This window comes from Equus asinus, chromosome 22, assembly GCF_041296235.1.
Source record: "Equus asinus isolate D_3611 breed Donkey chromosome 22, EquAss-T2T_v2, whole genome shotgun sequence".
NCBI lineage: Eukaryota > Metazoa > Chordata > Mammalia > Perissodactyla > Equidae > Equus > Equus asinus.
This window is the reverse complement of record NC_091811.1, coordinates 36247874-36265343: the sequence shown is the minus strand read 5'-3', so window position 1 is coordinate 36265343 and position 17470 is coordinate 36247874. Positions and strand designations below refer to the sequence as shown.

Sequence of the window (17470 nt, the reverse complement as noted above, 5' to 3'; positions counted from 1 at the left end):
TCCACATATACAGTATTTGTCTGTCTTTGATTTATTATGCTTAGCATAGCGCCTTCAAGTTCCATCCATGTTGTCACAATGGTTTTTTTATGGCTGATTGATAATTCTGTTGTATATATTTGTACCACGACTCCTTTATCTATAGATCTGTTGACGGACACGTAGGTTGTTTCCATGCCTTGGCTATTTTAAATAATGCTGCTGTGAACTTGGAGAGGGGGCAGGCAGATATCTTTGTGAGTTAGTGTTTTTCTTTCCTTTGAATATATTCCCAGGAATAGAATTGCTGGATCATATGGTAGTTTTATTTTTAATTTTTTGAGGATCTTCCATACTGTTTTCTATAGTTGCTGTACCAATTTACCTCCCCACCAACAGTGCACAATCCTTCCCTTTTCTCTACATCCATGCCAGCATTTGTTATCTCTTTTCTTTTTGATGATGGCCTTTCTAACAGGCATGAGGTAATATCTCAGTGTGGTTTTAATTTGCATTTCTGTAATGGCTAGTGACGTTGAGCATCTTTTCAGGTACCTGTTGTGTGTGTCTATATTCTAATTTAGTTAACCCCATTATTGGATATTTATGTTGTTTCCAATCATTTTGCACATGAGGGAGAATAAGGTAAATACCTAGGAGAAGAATTTCTGGGTATTTTAATTTTGGCAGATACTGTCCTCTGTAGAGATTGTTCAGTTTACATGCCACAGCAATGTAGAATATCTTTCTCCTCGATAATGTGGTGTGTGATCAAATTCTTAGATCTTTGCCAATCTTGTAAGTAAAAATATTATAGTTTTATAAAGATTTTATTTTTTTCCTTTTTCTCCCCAAAGCCCCCCCGGTACATAGTTGTATATTCTTTGTTGTGGGTCCTTCTAGTTGTGGCATGTGGGACGCTGCCTCAGCGTGGTTTGATGAGCAGTGCCATGTCCACGCCCAGGATTCGAACCAACAAAACACTGGGCCGCCTGCAGCAGAGCCCGCGTACTTGACCTCTCGACCACTCGGCCATGGGGCCAGCCGCGATATTGTTACAGTTTTAACGTCTGTTTGTCTTTCTATGAGTGAGGGGAAAAAACCTTTCCATATAATTGAGTCATTGGCATTTCCTTTTCTGTAAACTGTCACTTCTTGTGCTTTACTTTTTCTATTTTCTTTTCCTTAATAATTTGAATAGCCCTTTACTTATTAAGAAAATGAGCTCTTTACCTATAAGTAACCGATTTTTGTCTTAATTTTTCATTTTTCATTTGAATTTTTATTTTGTATTTTTGACATGCTGGAATTTATTTTCTTTTAGGTTTTCCTTCATCTTCACAATGATGTTGATCAGTCTGAGATCTTGTTTTTTTAATTTCCATTAAGAATTTTCATGGTTTTAGTTTGTCTGTCTGTCTGTGTGTTTGTTGTGGCTGTTTACAATCTGAGTTGTCTCGAATATATTTAGTTGTAAGATATAAGGTATGGAGTCAACTTTATTTTTTCCAGATGACTAGTCAGGTGTGCCAATACTAGTTCTTGCACAACCCATAAAATTATTGGCAATTAATTGAGAATAGTTTGAGTGCCAAATAGGAAAGATGCATTTCATACTTTTAATGTTGTTCATATTTAAAAACTAGTGCTTCAGCACGGATTTATTCTGGATAGTTTGACATGGCATGACTCTCTGCCCACCCCAGTACACCCTCCTTGTGCACCCACTGTTCTTGTTCTTGTGGGTGTGTACAGCAGGGCTTGACAACCCACCAGGTGTGCTAATTAATGCTTATACTTTCTGTTGCCTTTTCCCTCTACCTGTCAGTTTATCTACTAAGCATTTTTTTTCCGTGGCACCTATCACTGCAATATGTTTGTTCTCAGACATTTGAGTCTAGCAGGTACCATCAGTAATTTTGTCTAATCAAAAAATTCACATAATATTCAGTATTTAATAACTAATAATTAGAAATAGATTTTGATTACATCTTAAAAATCACTGTAAAGACTTGTCACAGCCAGAGAATTTTCAGGATTTATAAGCCTAATTAGTAGGTTAGCCTAATAATCAAAATACCTGTGAATAAAGATAGCTCATTTTATAGAGCTAGTATCTTTAGGCAGAGCTCTACAAAAGATAAATGCATTCATAACAGCCCATCCTCTCTCCTGTTAGTTTTTTAAGGACTCTGTATAGTTATTCTCTGACAAAATAGCCTTCAGAAGGTAGTATCTCAGTTGCCCTCTAACTTAGCAGCGAAATAAGAACATTTCTTTTTTAAACATTTTAAACTTTAATGTGACCACGAAAGCACACAGTTGGAGTTAATGCTCCATGCCAGAAGAATGACTGGTTGTAGTAATTCATTAGTTCTTTCTTATTGAGAGAGACAGGGAGCAGGGAATAACCGTTAATCCCAGGAATACATCCTAGTTCCCGTTTCAGTATATTTATACCAAAATTTTTCTAGCTTAATAAAAGTAATCTAAGTTTGGGTCATATTTTTGGCTGCTTTTGAAAAATATTCTTCTAGTTATTAATGTTCCTGTAAGTGAGATCATGAATTAAATCTTTTCTTTTTCTAGTCACAATTTTCTTTTCTGCTTTAATTTGTTTTTTTTTTTTTTTTTGGATTGGCACCTGAGCTAACAACTGTTGCCATTCTTTTTTTTTCTGCTTTTTCTCCCCAAGTCCCCCCAGTACATAGTTGTATATTCTAGTTGCAGGATGTTCTGGTTGTGCCATGTGGGACGCCGCCTCAGCATGGCCTGATGAGTGGTGCCATGTCCGTGCCCAGGATTCGAACCAGTGAAACCCTGGGCCGCTGAAGCAGAGCGCACGAACGTAACCACTCGGCTACGGGGCTGGTCCTCTGCTTTAATTTTTAAACAATATGTAGAAAACTAAATTAACATTGTCAATTTTTCTTTCAGATTAATATTTATAGTAGTGTTACAGAGAATCTATTTCAGGCCATATCTTTAAAGGTATTGATATTTTTACAATTGCTTGAAAAATTTTTATCATTTTCTGCACAAATTGACTTATTTCAACTCAAATTCTCTTTTCCCCAGTTGCATAGTTAATTTTCTTTTATTGCCTAGAAATTATGATTTAGCCCTTGGCTAGAGTTTACCTTGGAGCATGAAGAAGTAGTATATTTTACCCAATTAATTTATATTGTGCCATTTGTGCTAAGACAGAAGACTAGAAAATGCCAGTTAAAATGGTAGAGTTTGGGGAAAACAAAACAAAAGAAAACAAAACCCTTTCAACAAAGTTTGGGATAGTGGAGTCTTCTCAGCCTGGTTTGTCCATGGTGCTGGTTATGGTGGAATAGTGGCAGCAGCACACTGGAGCCTCTGGGGCTGGGTGAGATTTCCCTGAGCTCAGTAATGGGGTGCTGCACTGCTGAAAATAACAGAGGTGGTGCCACTGGACCTTTCCACTGGTGTCATTAGAAAAATATTCATCGAACACTTCTTTGTGTAATTCGTATTGACAGCAACAACACTTATTTGATGGGCAGTTTTATCTAATGTACCTGATTCCTAAAGGGGACATAAATCCACGTCCCCCTCCTTCATTTGTTTAAACGTTAGTGGAAACGTAGTTGTAATATGTTTTGGGCAACATTAAGGTTTATAATTTTTGTTGCTTATATATAACATATAAGTAGTATTGTCTTCCGTATGGATTTTTGAATGGTTAGAGCAAACCCAGCCTATGTGTGAAGCAGCCAGAAAAGGAGGAAAGTCTCGCCAGGATTTGATCATGGTGCAGGATTAAGTATTTATAAAAATATGTGCAGCCTGGCAATGTCGAGGCCGCCTGTCCTTCAGATGGGACAGGAGTGCAGTTGCTGTGCTGTGTGTGATGGACATAAACAGAGAGGTTGTATGCTTTGGACAAGGGAAGTTTATAATGAGCATTGGGGAAACGTTCACTGGGGAAATCTGGGCAGTGGTGCAATTGATTGTTTTGAGTTGCCTTAGAGCTATTATTATTTCCTTAAAACTTCAGCTTGAGCGCTTGTTTAAGTTGGTAACTTTGTCTTGGTAGCTAAAATTATCTATTGTTGAAGATGTATTTAAGTATCTGTCAGCTTCAGAGAATTTTTAGCAGCAGAAATAGTACTGCCTACTGTTGTTGCTTTCCTTTCAGTATATGAAGCAAGCCAGAGTTTCTCTCTCTCTCATTTCTTTTTTTTTCCTTCCTATTTTCAGTCATTAAAAAAAAAAATTCTGCTTGTGACTATCATTATAACTTTAAATAACATCCTTTATTCTCTGTCTCTTGATTTAACAGTTCTAAATAGTGTCTATATCTCCACATTTGTGAAAAATAAGGAAATTAATGTATTGCCGTCCTTTTTACCTCTTCTCTCTTGATAGACTATTGGTTTTACATTGTTATGATTTGTGGTGTTTGTATTCTGTTCGGAAATATAATGAAATCTCTAATTGGTTGACAAAATTTAAAAATCATTTATCAGAGTTTACAATATAATGATATATAAATATTTTTCATGTATAACCATTAGTGACAAAAAGGTAACTCTATAATAATGAAACTTTTCCAACTGGAAGAGAATTTCCCAACCGTTAATATCTAATTGATCTTCTTTCATTTGTGTCTTGCTTTATTCTCTTCTCCAGATTCATACTCAGTTGCCATGATTTCTTGTATTCATGTTGACGTTTTCTTTGATTCCTTTCTTGGTTTTCTTTGGAGTAATCTTCATAAGGGCTTCAGAGAAAAATGTCTGAGCCTGACATGTTCTAAAATGTTTTTACTCAGGTATCACTTTTGATTTTTAGTTTAGAGGGAAAACTCCTGGTTTCAAAACTTGTTTCCATACAGTCTTTAAAGATCTTGTTCTACTGACTTCTGGCATCCAGTATTGATGATTATAAGTCTGGTGCCAGTCTATTTTCTGTAGGAATCCTGTTTTCTCTCTGGATGTTCTTGCAATTTTCTCTATATTAGTTTTGTAGGGCTGCCGTAACAAATTACCATAACTACGTGGCTTAAAACAACAGAGATGTGCTATCTCACGGTTTTGGAGGCTGAATGTCTGAAATCAAGGTGTCAGTAGTGCCGTGCTCTCTCCAAAGACTCTGGGGCCAGATCTGTTCATGTCTTTCTCAGCTTCTCGTATTTGCTGGAAATCCTTGGCTTGCAGCTGTGTAAATCCAGCCTCTGCTTCCATCTTCACATGGCGTTCTTCCCTCTGTGGGTGTCTCTGTTTCCCTTCCCCTCTTCTTATAAGGACACCGGTAGTAGTGGATTAGCACCCACTCTAATTTAGTATGACCTTATCTTACCTTGATTACATCCATGAAGACTCTATTCCAAGTAAGGTATCTGTAATTAGGACTTCAACATGTATTTTTTGCAGGCACAATTCAACCTGTAAGAGCATTGTAAATTTTCACCAGAATGTGGCTGATATAACTATTTAAAACTGTTTAACACACAGTGACCCTTTTTTTTTTAAGATTTCCATCTTTCATCAGCTCAAGGAAATTGTCATTTATTATTTTCTTAATCATTTCTTTCCTTCCATTGTCTCTGATATTTCTTTCTGGAACTTATATTAGATATTTGTCTTCCGGTGTAACCTTCCCTATTTCATATTCTCTCTGTTTTATTTTCCCTTTTGATCGTTTATGATTTATGTTCTAGAAGATTCCTTGACTTTCCCAGATTATCAACTTGGTCTTTATTACTATCTTTTCTTCTTCAGCCAATTTTGAAATGTTTGCTTGTGCAATCATATTTTAATTTTCAAAATTTCTTTCTGTTTTCTGATTTTTTGGATGCAGTATATACTCAGATTTTCTGAGGACAATAATTAGAATTATTTAAAGATATTTTGCTCTTCCCTGAATCATCTCTGTTTTCACTTGGGCCAGTTATTCTTAACGCTCTTGGTTTTCGCTATGGTTCTTGGTGGTGAGTTCATAATTATAAAGATCTGTAATGACTGTCATGGCTTACCACTGTAGTTTTGAGAGTCTGTTTCTCTACTAGCAGTCTCATATAAATGACAGGGTTGACCCAGAGTTCTGGGTGAAGGGCTGAACAAATGATATTCAGGCCTTCCTTTGGAGTGTGTGTGTGTGTGTGTGTGTGTGTGTGTGTGTGCGTGTGAAGCAGGAGACAGGCTGGGAATACTAGCAAGTGTTGAAATAACGAGGGCTTTGTTCAGATGTTGGAGTCTTTTGTATATTTTTCTGTTTTTCTGGAGCTGTCTCTTCCCTCGTCCCTGTTCTATCCCTTGGTTGATGAAGATCTCTGGAGTTGCTTCAAGCTCTGTTCTGCTTCTCTGTCAAGTCCTAACACCTTCATTTGGCATTCTCTCCAGGCAGGTATTCCACTTCCTTGAGAGAACATTTCTACATTTCTCTAACTTTATCCTCTGGGTAAAAACCACTGCTGCCAACTGCTCTGTTTATGCTGGTCAGAGGGAGGAGGACCTTAACTTCCCAGCTATTCAGATCCTATTCTTTAATGAGTTGCCCAGATGACTCCCCCATACCCCATTACCACTCTTACTGTTGGTTGACTGTGCACCTAGGAAGACGTGTTCTAACTCTAATCTCTTGTACAGCAGTTTGTTCTCTTTCTTCTCTGATGAATTAATCCCATCTTCATTCTGCTTTCGAAAATGTTTCAACATTGCTGTTTTCCTTATGGCAAATATTCTCCTTTTTCAGTATTGTGATAGAAATCTAGTAAAATATCACGTTCAGTGGATTCGGGGAAGAAGGACATGTATTGTGTGCCATCTTTCAATGCAGATTTTTTGTATTCTTCAATTTTTTATTTCTTCTCTCAGATATTTTACCACATGACATAGTGTGTGTGCACACACATACACATTAATTATATTAACGAATGGACTGGCAGGATTTTATCTTGTGTTTTCTGTCTGCTTTCTTATTTTCCTTGGCATCTGGGTAGGGACAAATTTGCATGGTTGTTATACAGTGTTTTTCTGTATTGATGCTATGTGAAGTACATTTCAAATATGAATCATCAAGAATTCAAATACTAAGTTCTTGAATGTTTAATAAACCCCTTTAGTAATTGGTCTTAAGAACTGAAATTCTTTCAGGTTAAAAGCCTTAGTAGTTATATAAAACAATTTAGTGGCAGAGTTTAAGTTTGGTGGTTTTTTTTTTCTGGTTTTATTGAAATATAATCGACATAAAACGTGTATTGATTTAAGGTGTACAACATAATCATTTGATATATTTATATATTGCAAAATGATTACCACAGTAAATTTAGTTAACATTTGTCACTTCATATTGTTACAAATTTTTTTTCACTTAATGAGAACTTTTAATATTTACTCTCTTAGCAAGTTTCAAATATGCAATACAGTATAGTTAAGTATAATCATCATGTTGTACATTGTGTCCCATAACTTACTTATCTTATGTTTTTTTCTTTCTTATTTGTTCTGTGTTTATGCGATTATTTTGATAATGTGTAACAAGCTTTAGTCGAATTAAGAGGAAAATATTTCAAATTTTTTCTTTTCAGCAAAGAATCGTGGAATTGCCATTCCAGTGGATTTGGACAGCCAAGTTAATACGCTTTTCATGAAGAGCCATTCAAATATGGTGCAGAGAGCGGCCATGGGTTGGAGACTATCAGCTCGCTCTGGACCACGCTTTAAGGAAGCTCTTGGCGGGCCTTCTTGGGATTATAGAAATATTATTGAAAAGTTACAGGTACAATGAGAGGATGAAATTGCGTTAATATTTTCTAAATTTTACAATTTTTAGTATATGTAGTCATACAAATAAAATATGATTAAAAATATGAAATTCTAGTTGAGGACCGGGCTTTACAATTCCCTACCAATACTACCCTTTTTTAAAAGCATAGCTTCTGGGGAAAAGTCGTTGTATTTTATTATTAGTGAGTGGGTCTTAATTATGGTAATTATTATTTAATTAATTATTTATGTAATTAATTATGGTAATGGGTCTTAATATCAAAATAAAAATCATAACACCAATAATAAAATTTGGTAAAATAATTTACCATGAAGATTCATGTAATAAATTAGATATTCATAACCTTGCTTCAATTTATCTCTTAGTATTCTCTTATACTCTTTTGGTGAGAATGGTGTAAGCACCTTTACTCCCAAGTTATTTGCATAGTATCCCACTCCTGTTTTTTGGCCTGGGCATTCTGGGACATTGAGTAAAGAGAGACATTGTATTAGTCTGCTCAGGCTGCCATCACAAAATACCGCAGACTGGGTGGTTTAACCAACAGAAATTTATTTTCTCACAGTTCTGGGGCTAGAAGCCCAAGATCAAGGTGTTGGCAGGTTTGTTTTCTTCTGAGGCCTGCAGTTGGCTTGCAGGTGGCTGCCTTGTCACTGTGTCCTCATATGGTCTTTCCTCTGTGCACACACATGTCCTAATCTTCTCTTCTTATAAAGACACCAGTCATATTAGATTAAAGCCCACCCGTATGAATTCATTTTACCTTAATTACCTCTTTAAAAGGCCCTCTCTCCAATTATAGGCACATTCTGAAGACCGAGGGTTAGCACTTCAACATAGGAGTTTTGAGGGACACACAATTCAGCTCACAACAGACATCTTCTCACCCACATAATTACAGAATTTCATGGAGCACATTAGGGTATGGTTTGAGGAAATTTTTGGCTTGGAGAATAGTCAAGATATGAATTGGAATAAATATTATGAGAGGTCACAAGTAGATTAATCGGTAGGGGTTCAGAGTTTTAATAGATGACCATTATATGTGATTATGAAGACAAGTTAGACTCAGTATGAGAAACTTGAAGGCTACAAGTCGTTAAAAATTGGGAGGAAAATGGCATTATAAGTGAGTAAGCAGTTATTGGTTTGCAGGATATACTTATCAGGAAGAGACTAGAGGAAGGCAGATTCGTTAAGAATTACTAAAAATCTCAGGCAGGCAGCAGTATGAATGAAATGAAGAAACAGATGTTGCCGATAGTAATGAAAGCAGAGTCAACAGACCTGGTGGCTCTTGGATGGAGATAGAGAGAGGGCCTGAGAGGTGTTTAAGAGGCACTGATGATGGAGACTAGCTGATGTTATTAAGGCTCTGTATTACAAGAGGAAAGGAGAGAATATAGCAGAAGGATGTTGGTTATGGCTGTTGAAAATACACTGAATTAGGTTATCAGGCTCCTGAATATATTGAAAGTTAAGTCTATATTTGGAGATAATAGTTGGAGTGAGGATAGTGGATGGTATTGCTAAAAGAGAAAATATAATGATAGGAAAAACAAAGAACATATTTTGTGAGGCCAGAAGTGGCAGAATGGCCAAATAAGAGAGAAAAAAGGCAGGATCAGAAAGAGGAGGAGCCAGGTTCTTGAGAGCCAAAGAAGTAGAACATTTCAGAGCAGAGAGAGATAGTAGTGTGAACCAGCATAAAGTGGGTATGCCTTACACTTATTTGTTTTTTTTTTTTTGCTGAGGAAGATTCGCCCTGAGCTGACATCTGTGCCAGTCTTCCTCTATTTTGTATGTAGGTCGCTGCCACAGCGTGGCTGCTGACTAGTGGTGTAGGTCCATGCCTGGGAACTGAACCTGAGCCACCGAAGTGGAGTGTGCCAAACTTAACTTAGGCCAGGGGGCCAGCCCCTGCCTTAACTTCCTTTAGCACAGTCATTGGTATTTATTAAATAAATATGTAATTGGTAAAAACTCTATACCAGCCATTATATACAGGAGATAGAGCAGTGAGGTTTATGCCCTCATGGAACACACATCCTAACACATTAAATAAATGACATAATGTTAAAATTGAAACTGCTTTGAATAAAGTAAAGCAGCGTAGCAACATGGTAGAGAACTACTGGGAGAGTGACCCTATAGTTAGGGAGCTCCTCTCCATTGAAGTGCATTTGAGTTGGGACCTAAATAATGAAGAGGAATAATCTTTTCAAATACTTGAGGACAGAGAACTTTATGAGGAGGGAATAGTAAATGGCAAAGGTACTCAGGTGGGAACGAGGTTGGTGGTTTTGAGGAACCAAAGAGAAGCCCATTGGAGCAGGAGGTTGGTGAGCAAAGGAGGAGAGTGTTATGAAATAAGGAGCCAAATTATGTACAGACTTACATGGTAAGGCATTTGGATTTTATTCTAAGTGAGATGGCAAATCACTGGAGATTTTCAGCAGAGGATAAGCACAACTTGGTTTACCTTTTAAAAGATCATGGTGGATTTTGAGTGGTGAATAGATTAAAGGATCCAGACATGGCAGCAGTGAGTTTATTGCATTAAATCAGGCAAAAGGTGATGATGGCTTGGCTTACGGGGGCAGCAATAGTAATGAAGAGAAGTGGATGAATTTTGGGTGTATGGATGGGTGATATGATGGAAAGAGGAATCAAGGATGAGATGGGGTATGATATGCTTGGATTATTTGCTAAGATAGGAAAGAATGGGAGAGTTGGAATCAGGAGTTCTGTTTGGGGAATTTTAAGTTTGAGATACCTGTCTAGGTATCTATGTGGGTATGTCAAGTAGGCAGTTGGATATATGAGTCTGGAGTGGTTTGGAAAGATGTCCCTGTGGGAAGTATAAATGTGGGAAGTTTTAGTATATATATGAGATTAAAACCATGGACTTGGATGAGATCTCTCAGAAGAAAGTGTAGATATAGAAGAGAAAGGACCAGGAGCTACCAGGAGTTGGTGAAGGAATGGTCAGGACATAGGTGGAAATATAAAGAAAGTGTGATGTCACAGAAGCCAAGAGCAGAAAGTGTTTGACAGAATAGGAACAAGTGTGTGAAACGCTTGGCAGTGGTTGGGTAAGGTGGAGACAGAAAAGCAACCACTGGATTTGGCAACAGAGTGATGATTGCAGCTGGCTGGTACTCAAAATTAGTGATCACTAACATTTATTAAGGAATAATAAGTGGCTAGTATGTGTTACAGGCTGTTCTGTGGACTTACCTTTAATCCTCACAGCAAGCCCATGTGATTGCTAGTATCATAATCCTGAGTTTTCACATGGGGAAATAACTAGTTAGAGAGATTACGTAGTTGGCCCAAGATCAAAATAAGAGATGAAAACAGAATTCCCCTCATAGGAGCCTGAGCACAACTTGTTTAGTAAATGCAATGGAGAAGAGAGGTAATCTGAAAAACAGGAACATTTCGGTGATGTTTTATTAAATTGGTCATATTTAAGAAGTGTGTTCTCTTCCCACCTTTGTACAATATATAGTTTCCCATTTATTTTATTTCCTTCCTGGTAGTCTCTTTTAACTGTCATCAGAAATTTCTCAGAAAGCTTATTTAGAGTAGTTGACGTAAAAATGATCACTTTTGCTAAAAGGGGAAGAAAGAGTTAAACAAGAGTTAACTTCTGAAATCTAGCCGTAAGAATTGGACAGGTGGTGCCCAATCCGTGTTGCTGTAGCTGAGAGTAACAATAAGCAATTGGCAGTCAATTTTCTGCTTAACAAAATATGCCATAGCTGTGGGTGAATACAGTATTGCTTTATGTGAGAAGAGTTTTTTTGTCTTCTAACGTAGTTATTTTAAAAACAAAAAGGGGGTACTTTAATCATTAAAGAATGTCCAGTAAATTATCAGTGTCCACAGTCCATTTTAGAAACATATCACTTTGGATGCTTTCAGCTATAATTAACACAATATTCAACTTAAAGTAGCTTAAACAATAAAAAAAAAATATTGCTTCATGTAACAAGGAATCTGGAGCTGTGGCTCTTCCCGAGTTGGTTAATTCAGTAGCTTGACAGGTCAGGGCCCTACCACCATAGATCTGTTGGTTTTCAGGTTAAGGCTGGTCTCCAATGGTCATATGAGGGCTGCCTCACATTTTGGATTCACACTCTTAAGCTGTCTTGAGAGCTATAGGAAGAGTCCGCCCCTTCCTCCTCCAGCACATACCCCCACCTGCTCAGCAGACTTCACCTGATGTCTTATTGGCCAGGACTATCTCACATAATCATGCCTAGACCGATCACTGGCAGAGGAAGTGTGAGGACCATGACTGCCTTAAATTAAGCACCCTTGACCCTAAGCTGAGGGGGCTCATCTCCCTGAGAATGTTGCTTCCTGACTGAGAAAAAACATGGGGGTTCTGTTAGCAAGGAGGAGGGTGAGGAAAGGCTGTGGGATAGGTGACCAATACCATCTATCAAAAAATGTAATTTCAAATACTATTAAAAGTCATTGAACCCTATGTAGTACAATACTGCTTCAAATAATGTATCAAGGAATTTCTCCAATGGAAGAAATTGTCAGTTCTAAATGACCAATAGCATATGAAATCTTTTTTTAGCTGTTTCTCAAGCATACCTCAGTTTATTCCAATTTGATGAATACCTATCATGTCTCCATTACAGTCCTAGACACTACAGGACCTATAACAGTTAGTTTACTGATTTTTCATCTTGTACACATATCCTTAGAAATCATACAGCTACCCACCCCTCCCTTATCTTATAAATGAAAAAGGAGACCCAGGCAGTTTTCATACAGAGAACCAGACTGTACTTAAAGCACAGACGTTTGGTGCCGTGGGAAAGTAGGGTACATCTTCTCTGAAATTCCCACGTCTCATTCCTGATTAGCGCTCCTAGGCCTGTCATATCTTCAAAGGATAAAATCTGACTTAGGTCTTCACGTGGGTTTTCTTGTGCTTTATTCCTTAGGATGTAGTGGCCTCCTTGGAGCAGCAGTTCAGCCCGATGATGCAGGCTGAATTCTCAGTGTTGGTTGACGTGCTGTACAGTCCAGAACTCCTGTTCCCTGAGGGGAGTGATGCACGAATAAGATGTGGTGCTTTCATGTCCAAGTAAGTGAGTGCAATCTGGGATTCCGCTAGTGTCTCCAAACTGAGATGGCCTCTGACACATTTCTCCTTTTTTCTGTCTTGCTGCATAATGACAGTCCGCAGAGTATGTGAAAGACCTGAAATCCATATTAAAATATACTTCCAAAATAATTAATTTGATTCACTTGAAATTTTGGTGACGGTCCAGTTGTTATATTTTACTAAAATTTACTGAAAATGAAATGTGTTGTTATTGGGCACAAAATATTACATGAAATAATATCTTGTTTCTGATTCTCTATAACTATGTGATGTGACCTTTAGAAAGATTCCTGTTTAAAATCATTGATTTTCATTAGCCTAGAGAGGAAGGACAGGGAACTAATGTTTATTGAGGCCTTAGTTTGTGTGTTATTGTCCTCTGTGCTTACCTGTCTTATCTAATCTGCACCAAGGCTCTGAGAGACTGAGAGGTCAGCCTCATTTTAGAGATGAGAGAGCTGATGCTTGGGTGTGCTTCAGGGGAAGAACTATTAAATCTTGACCCAGGACTCTGTCATGCTGCCTTGATGAGCCTCATCCTCAGCTCTTTCCTTTACTTATTTCTGTCTGCATTTTTGTGGTTTGTCAGATCGCTTATAGCTGATATGTTTATCCTAGAATATCTTCACTTTACTGGTAAATGAACAGTTCTCAAGGCAGATCTGCAAGTGTAAGGAGTTGTGAGAAAAAGTGTAATTAGCTCCAGGAAGAAGAGACACGTTAATGTTGAGGGCACTTCATTGAGTGATTTGCAAGTAATCACATGTTGACTCAAGGTGGCCAGTCAGAGGTAGTTGGTCTTCTTGGGGAGAGTATCTAGGCGGAGAGTCGGAAGCGGCTGCCAACCCTCTTGACCATTATCCATCACAGTTAATTCCTATGTGGTTGAGGCTATTGCTGAAAGAGGTCTCGAAGCCTCCTCTATGGACTGTGACATACTGAGGCAGAAATTGAAGGACTAGGGGACATAAGAAGTGTGTTGCTTTCTTTTACCAGTTAAAGCTCGGATTTGGGGAGAGAAAACAAGATAGGGGATGAGAAGAACTGATTCCAGGGATCATGTTGAAGAATAGTTACAGTTTGTATATTATGGCAGAATCATGTATTCTTGGCTCTAGACCCATTGTATCTTAAGGGAACTGGGAAGAATGTGTTTGTCTGCACACTTGCCAGCCTTCTAATACAATTTTTCAGTGAAGAGGTCCAGAGTGTCTGCCAAACTGATGAGTGTGGAGGCAATTAGAAAAAAAGAAATTAAGTAGAGTTATTGCCTAGTAATTCAGTATAAAAAGAGGGTCTTTGAAAAATACCCTTTACCTCCTATGAATATATATCAATGTATAGAAATAGGTTAAAACTGGGTAGCACACCTGAGAATTTTAACCCCAGGAAATTAATGTAATTCTATAGGTATATCCCAGAGACTTGATGGTCTAGAACAAGGGTTGGCAAACTCTGGCTTGCAGGCTAAATTGGTCCCCTTGATAATTTTTGCAAATAAAGGTTTACTGAAATACAGCCACACACATTCATTTGCCTGTTGTCTGTGGCTGCTTTCATTGCTATTATAGCAGGGTTGACCACTTGCCACAGAGACCGTATGGCCCGCAAAGCCTAAAATATTTACTATTTGGCTCTTTAGAATAAATGTTTGCTGACTTAGTTTCAAGAATTACCTGTCAATACAGTAAAATTTAAGTTGATTAAAATAAAAATAAAATACTCAGTTCCTCACTCACATTTGCCACATTTTAAGTGCTCAAAAGCCCTAAGTGGCTAATGGCTAACAAATTTGACAGCACAGATGCAAAACATTTCAATTATTGCAGAAAAAATTCTGTTGGATAGCACCGGTTTAGAACTTGAAGATTTAGGTCTATGAGAAGGTGGCATAAAGTGACTCAGAATGTCAAGAAAATATTGACCTGGGCTGAAGATGAGGCCAGGCTGTTGCAACCCTAGGTAAACTAAAAGGAGAGAAGCAGAATGATATGATAATGGGAACATATTCCCGATCCTACGCTCAGATGGAGGAAAAGGATGTCACACATACTTCAGTGGTTAGAGAAGAGATGTTTGTGCTGTTAGGATTGTGTTACGGCCAGAGGCTAAGGAAGATCTCTTTCTTGCTCTTGTGCTTACCCTACTCCTTCCTCAACTCTGAAGAACCAGGGGTTTTATTTGCAAGGATATCAAATAAAATTAGAATCCCACTTTATTAGTAGCTATGCAAGGGACCTTGTATTACTGGGCAGAGCTCTCTGGTAAAGCTTAATTGGGAAATATAGCTTAGGTCTAAGGCCTTAGTGGGGCTTCCGACTTCCCCTAGTGAATTTAATTCTTGGAACTTGTTGACTCAGAAGGGTCTGCTGGAGACTGTGAGGGCTAGATCCCAGGAAAGAACCCAAATTCACGTATCTACTTAGTCACGTAGAGAAAGGAATAAAGAGAAGAGAATAGGTCAGTGTGGGTGTTAACTTTTAAGGTGTCTGATTATAGTCCATTCAAATCAGCACTTTCTCTTCCCTTATGAAGGAGAATCTCAGTGTTTTTCAAACTGTGGGATGTGATCCATTTATGGACTTAAAAATTAACTTAGGGAAGAGAGGCAACCATTAGTTTTAAAAATGAATTAGGAAAGAACATAACATATCAGAGTGCATTTCATACAGTAAAGCCAACATTTTTGTTGTTTTTACAAACACACTCACACACAGGCCTTTATATGGTGTATTGCTTTGTGAAACTTATTTTTTACTTAGATCATAGAAAAAAACATTTGAAAGCCACTGATCTAACTCAACCAAACATTACGTGATAGATGAATACCTTATATAAATCCCTAGCAAATGATATTCATCTTTGTGCTTGATATTTTCAAATAGTGACTGAATTAAATATTTTATCTAAAGAAGAGTTAAAGGAAATTAAAATAGCCTGAGAGGGAAAAAAAATCAAAAGCAATTTACAATGCCCATCGAACTATGTTCCTGTATTCCAAAACTATCATGTGAAAGAAAAGACCAAATAGAAATTTTAGAGAGGCAGGTTTTGTCCTTGCAAAGAGAACTTTAGAACAATTACTCTGCCTGCTAGATCTGACCGCATGGATATCAGACCTTGGATGTGTAAAAGGAAATCACGGTTCCTTCGCTGCATGCTACTCCTTCAGCATGACATAGGTGTCATTTAAAAATATCACTGTCCATCTAACCAATCCATAAATTTCGTCATCTGTGATCTACCCTTCTCCTTTTCTTCCACTTCTCATATGTCGTTATTTACCAAGTCTTGGGTATTTTATTTCTATATTGCTTCTTGTATCCTTACCCCATCACGTGCCCTGTTCATCTCTTGTCTTGTTCTCACTATTCCACATCAGCTTTCACGCATAAGCAGGGCTACTCAGGTCCTTTAAAACAGTGGTTCCCTATTTTCTATAGAGTAAATTCCAGACTCTGTAGCGTAATATTCCCAGTTCCTGCTTTTCAGATCGCATCTCTTACATTCTCTTTTTCGATGTCTGTAAGTGTCAGCTGGCAATTGGAGGACTTACCAGGTTTTGGACATGATGGTCGGCTTTCTGCCTCTGCTGTTTGTTCATACTGTTCTCTTTGCAAGGATGCCTTCTCCCACCACTTTGCCCTGCCAGCTGAAATCGTCATAGTTAAATGTTATCTCTTCACTGAAGTCTTCTCTGATCAGCCCTAGGCAACTCCCCCAACAGAATGTAATAGTTTCTTTGTCCAGTTTATGGCATTGCCATTACCTCTGTTATAACACTTGTTATATCATGTAAGAGGGGCTATGTGCAGCCTAGTGTGTGTCAGGACTCTTGTCACAGTAACTCTGAGACTCGAGATTGGTGAATTGCATCATGTCACCCCAGAATGGTGCTTCAGAATCTTGACTCTGAAGTCAAGTGGGCCTGGGTCTATTTCTGGATCCCGCCACTTAATAATTGTTATAACTAGAGGCAAGTTACTTTATCTCTCTGGACCTCTGTTTTCTCATTAGCAAAATTAGCCTGATAATAGAACCTGTAGCATCGGCTTGTTGTCACGATGAATTGAGAGTATCCGTGGGACATTCTTCTACTTCACCCTGACACCTGAGAAGCACTTACTAGCCATCATCCAGCGAAAGCTCACTTTTCCTCAGGGTTATGTCCCACAGCACTCCTGTTATGTCACGGAAATCAGACCATTCCATTATATTCTACATCATTTTGTTTTTCTAGGAAGATGTAGGTCTCACAGGGTCATTTTGAGAATCAGCTTTTTAAGAGTTATTAATACTAAGCTATAAATTCTGATTATGAGCACTTTACTTGATTTTGAGTTCTTGGGGATGGTATATAACTGTGATCCTCAAACTTTTCTCCTAACGGCACACCACTGCAAAAGTTACCACTGTAAAATTAGAGATTTTGCCCACATTCTAGCAAAAACAGTAAATGGATAGACTGTCTTAATGTTACTCTTTTTTGTTTCTGCTTCTAATCACAAAAACTACCTGTTCCTACGAAGCGCTTGCAGTGAAAAATAGCGCATGATTATTAATGGAAATTGGAAAGCAGCCTGTTATGCTAAGGCT

The 17470-nt window shown here is 37.9% G+C and overlaps 1 protein-coding gene across 3 annotated transcripts in view; it reads left to right on the top strand.

Annotated features, from left to right (window-relative positions):
• ITPR2 (inositol 1,4,5-trisphosphate receptor type 2) overlaps window positions 1-17470 on the top strand; it is a 465227-nt gene that overhangs the window by 240457 nt on the left and 207300 nt on the right. For all 3 annotated transcript variants that reach the window (XM_070494990.1, XM_070494989.1, XM_070494991.1), the window contains 2 exons: window positions 7541-7731; window positions 12711-12853. In XM_070494990.1, coding sequence (XP_070351091.1) covers window positions 7541-7731; window positions 12711-12853 — 334 coding nt within the window. The remainder of the gene's footprint in view (window positions 1-7540; window positions 7732-12710; window positions 12854-17470) is intronic.